Raw genomic sequence first — 4,949 nt, 5'->3', positions numbered from 1 at the left:
ATACATATTACGCAAGATACAAAAAACAGTTGGCTGATTTAATACAGTTTGGGGAGAGATAAAAAATGAATGATGATTAATTTAACGGCCACGTTGTTTTGCATATAACTGTCAAAACTAATTGTATTTGAGTTAACGTATACCACACCATTTGCGTATAAAAAACTAATTGCTTACACGTAGTGATGAGCGGTTAATGCGCGACAAAGCTCCATCACCCTCCATCCAACATTCCACTAAAATGTCGCTGTCCTGCGACGCGCCACGCGACTTCAAAACGACATCGTCCCTGTTTCAATTCAAACGGTTTTCTATCGTTATTCTTTTCGTCAGGTTTCATTTCCCCTCTCTCCCTTCTATCATTCTGCGAGCAAAAAAGCCGTTTTCGATTCGGGTCGGGTCGCCAAGCATTCCTCTTTCCTTTTCACCTTCACTACCTGGTGAAGCTTGCGACCCACCTCACATAATTCGATTCGGATTTCTGCTTCTGCGATTGAGATGACGTATCGCGAGGACGAAGACGACGCTACTTACGTAAAGGAGGTGGATCCGAGCCCTACGTTCCGAATCCATGTCGATGATGACAATGGTGATTACGTCAAATTGAGCAGCAGCCCACAGGAAGAGGAGGAGAACCCTTCTCCTCCGTCAAGATTAGCTGGCGTCCCTGTGTGGTATCTAGTCAAATTGTCCGTCACTTGCACGTGCCTAGCGATCGCCGGTTTTTTCCTTTTCAAATGGCTTGGACCTCCTTTCATCGAAAAGGTTCCTTTTTTTCCCCTCCAATCATCACGCTTGGCGCCGTTTCTATCCTTGGGGGCTTTTTCCCCCTTTTTTCCGGTGTAAAAATTGTTCGCATTAGATATGTGTTTGTTATCTTTGATTCTGTTATTTCATTGTGTTGCTTTTATGGTTTCGTTATGCATGCTTGCATGGTATAATAATTATAAGGTAATAGCTACAAACCTCACATTAGGGGTGTGCATGGTCCGGTCCAGTCCGAAGATCCGGTCCAGTCCCGAACACTTTAGGGGCTAATTTGGTGTGATTTTATCGGGTCTAGGATCGGATAAGGGTCTCAAAAATAGACTCGATCATTATTTCGGGTCGGGTTCGGGCCATAACTCGGGTCACCCGAAATCGGCCCGGTAGTCCGGTCATCATACACAATTAATATTTTATGTTATTAGTGATGGATGATGGCTATTATTATGTAGAATTTAATTATTGTAAATCTTAATATTTTGTGTTATTAGTCATTATATATAAGACTATAAGTTAATGTTTTATGTTTAAAATGCATAAGACTTTAGACTAATGCATAATATTGTGTTATTTGTATTGATTTAAATATTTGGTGTTATTAGACAATATTGGTATTGATTATGGTTATGCTTTAATTTTAGAGAAGAGTTGGTTCTTGTTATATTTTTCTAAGTGAATTTTACCATGTCAAATAATGGTTGGAGTATTGGAAATTTGAATATTTTTACATGCTAACTTACAAAAAGGTATCAAGGTAATATAATGTTAACGGCCCGGTTTTCACCCAATTTTTATCCGGTATAATCGTGGTCCGAAAGTGTATAGGTTTCATCGGGTCTAGAGCCGGGTTCGAGTCTAATAAATAGACCCAGTATATATTTCGGATCGGGTCTGGGTCACATCAAACTCGGTTTCACCCGGCCCATGCACACCCCTACCTCACATGATGATGGCTTGCTTGCTTTCATTCATTCATTTTGTATTGAAATCATATCGGGTTGCTCTGGGTCATCAGAACCTTGGCAATTTCAATTGTTCACCTCAATTTCTTTTGTTAAAAGAATCAACCGATTGAAATTATGACACTGTTCACTCTCAATGCTGCCAAGTGCCAACTCTTGTATTTTATTATCAACATACAACATGGAATTATAGTGCATTGATAAATTATAATGTTGAATTGATTATCTCATTGACGAAATGACTGTATTTTCCAGGTGATTATTCCCCTAATAAGCTGGGAGGAAGAGACATTCAGTCCTCCAGTGTTAGCTGCTCTGATGTTTGCTTCTGTAGCACTATTCCCTGTTTTCTTTTTGCCATCTTCACCTACCATGTGGATGACTGGAATGTCGTTTGGTTATGTTGTTGGGTATATGATAATAGTATCTGGAGTAGCTATAGGAGTATCACTCCCCTTTTTCATTGGTTCATTCTTCCATCGTAGAATTGAAGTATGTGCCTTGTCCTTCAGTCAAAGTTGGATTCTATGTACCTGTGTTTGCTTTACCTGTGCTAATTGGGGTTAAGTGTTTTCTGATTCTTTGCAGGAGTGGTTAGAAAAGTATCCAAAGAGAGCTGCTGTTCTAAAAGCTGCTGGTGGAGGAAATTGGTTTCACCAGTTTAAGGCAGTGGCTTTAATAAGGATTTCTCCATTCCCATACATACTTTACAACTATTGTGCTGTGGCAACAGAGGTTCAATACTGGCCTTACTTGCTTGGATCCTTGGTGGGAATGCAATTCGATATAATTACTTCAATCTATACGTAGGGTCTCCATCTCTCCCTCACTTTCTCTTCCATACTGTGAATACTGCAATTGGTTTGGCTAGCTCTGGTTCCATCGTGTTAAATTGTTGGACATTTTCTTAGTAGTATTATGCTCCACTTGTCTCTTTGTAGCCCTTTCTGAAACCTTACATTTTCATTGTCATCTCTTTTATTTGTTTCATTTATCTGCAGCAAAAACATTTTTATGATAGGGCACAGTGGCATTTAGTCAAAAATGATTTGGTGGTTTTATTAGCCAATAGTTATGACCCTTACGTAATCCTCTTTCAGTTCTCCCCTCATTTTGACATGTTCATATGTTGTTAGCCATTCCAAATAAAAGGAATAATGCTGTCTAACTCTTTGTATGGATGGATGTCTGTCTCTGTAGGGGAATTTTGATAAGGGCATTTGCTTCTGTGCATAAAGAGAACACTCTATCATCTGCTGCGCCCCACGTTTCAGTAACTTTGGTTGGCTTCGGCATGATTGTGGGTACAGTGATCTTTTTCACGGTCTATGCAAAGAGGCAGCTCAGGGAGCTCCAGAAAGAAGACCAGCGGCTTTTGGGGTAATCAACTAACTTCAACTCAAATCTGATAGCGTCACTACTAACATTGCAGAATTTGGGTGAGGCTTGAACATCATCATCTATGGAAATTGGAGGGCCAAATATAGGAATTTTCTATCGCAGGTAGGGGGGAGGGGTGACCAAGGAGGAGCTAGCTATAACACAAACCAATTGGCATCTCTTCCTTTTTCCATTTTGTTTATAAAAATGAAATTTTGTTTCTGGGTTGCTTCATGCTTGCAGCTCAATTGTCATTGTTTATGAATGAAATTTCCACTTAGGGAGTTCTTTTATGAATTCGCAATTGCTTATGCTTAAAGCTTCGTTTTGCCGCATGAACCTTTACATTTAGTAAAGTACAAGAACCGAGATGTAAAAATGACAAGAAGTGACCATAGTGAGTGTAGAATCACTGACATGAACATTTTATTTTAACGTTTGAAAACTATAATTTAATTGATTGCTATAAATTTGGTGTCCAAAAAACGAATACTAATTCTAATATACGAATAACATTTTTCATACCGTTCTGGTATTCAATTTATCTTATTTAACTGAGATATTTATACTCGATTTTTTATATTTTCTTTAGAGGAAAAAAAAAAGACCATTTTGAGTAGTGGTTAGTAGAAAAAAGCAAGAGATAAAATGAGGGACCTGGGTCCACAAGTGAAACAAGCCAGCCAACCATGCTTCTTTCTTATTCTTATTAGATAGATAGAAAAAGCACCAAATAAATGCATTTGGAAAATATGGCAGAAACCGTGGCAAAAGGAAACCTATAGGAGACATTCACTTTTTTTTTTTTTTGGATTACATGGAAACATACCCTTATTATATTGCATATTGTATGTGTCAATTCGTCATTTTGTTGTGTTTATGTTTTAACAGTGGATCAAACCCCACTCTCTTTTATTTAAGACAGACAGAGAATTCTCGAATTTAAAGTGAAAAGACAATGGATCCACAAGCTTTTCACTGCTTAGTCAAATGCTAAAAGAAAAGGTTCAACAAAAGGAAGTAACGTTAAAGAAAGGGACGACTCGGAAAATAATCGCAGGTTTATAAAATTATAAATAAAATAAAAACCGTTGAAAATGAAAAGAACCAAATTAGAGAAGGACCAATTTTCTTCCATGTATTTAATACATAAAATAAATTGGAGGGCTAAAATCACCTAATACAACGGGCAAGACAGCGAAGTATATGCCGCGTGTCAAAGACTCGTTGTGGTCGCATCACAATTCTTGTATTGCTCGCTGTTAGAATATTCTCTTAACACCAATTATTTAGTTGTAAGTTGTTATTACTTCAACAAATATTAAATAAACAAAGTATACATCTTAGGTCTTTAAAGTAGTAGGAAGGAAATCGAATTAAATTAGTCTAATAGTCAGTTTATTAATTTACTTAAATAAATATTAAATATTTAAATTTAATTTTATATATATAGTAATTTATTTGTCAACAATAAATTTTTAAATAAAACTCATGATTTTAGTTTTTCATGGTCTTGCAACATAAGCACAGTAAAAAAGACGTAATAACATTAGTTTAAAAAAAGCGTAGTACCGCATTATTCTATTTATAGATATCAATTCTGATGTTTGTCTCTAAATGTGATACCTGACTCACTCCAAGCGTTTTTTTTTTTCAATTAACGAAACCCAATAATTCAATACATTAATAAGTAATAATGTAGAAGTAAATGCTAGTACTATGATGTGACTACATTTTCCATTATTGGTACCGTAGTTGATTAATACTAACTACTTTGTAATAAAAGCTGGTAATTACGACGAATTCCAACTAATAAAGGTATCCCTAATAAAACGGATACAT

General features: G+C 36.5%; 1 protein-coding gene across 1 annotated transcript; it reads left to right on the top strand.

Moving 5' to 3' along the window:
- Positions 1-301: 301 nt before the first annotated feature.
- On the top strand, positions 302-3,577 carry LOC107642998 (uncharacterized). The gene is made up of 4 exons (XM_016346529.3): positions 302-765; positions 1,983-2,219; positions 2,316-2,533; positions 2,928-3,577. Exons 1-4 carry the CDS (start codon positions 499-501, stop codon positions 3,109-3,111), a joined length of 906 nt encoding a protein of 301 aa, XP_016202015.1. The 5' UTR covers positions 302-498; the 3' UTR covers positions 3,112-3,577.
- Positions 3,578-4,949: the final 1,372 nt, after the last annotated feature.

Source organism: Arachis ipaensis, chromosome B5 (genome assembly GCF_059453495.1).
Source record: "Arachis ipaensis isolate K30076 ecotype BB chromosome B5, ASM5945349v1, whole genome shotgun sequence".
NCBI lineage: Eukaryota > Viridiplantae > Streptophyta > Magnoliopsida > Fabales > Fabaceae > Arachis > Arachis ipaensis.
Note: the sequence above shows the minus strand (reverse complement) of the source record. Positions and strands in the feature narration are given on the sequence as shown.

Bases quoted from the DNA above. Each gene is read 5' to 3' on its own strand.
- LOC107642998 (XM_016346529.3), top strand. From the start codon at position 499: ATGACGTATCGCGAGGACGAAGACGACGCTACTTACGTAAAGGAGGTG. The intron at 2,220-2,315 runs GTATGTGCCTTG...GATTCTTTGCAG, and splicing joins TCTTCCATCGTAGAATTGAA to GAGTGGTTAGAAAAGTATCC. The intron at 2,534-2,927 runs GTAGGGTCTCCA...CTGTCTCTGTAG, and splicing joins ATAATTACTTCAATCTATAC to GGGAATTTTGATAAGGGCAT.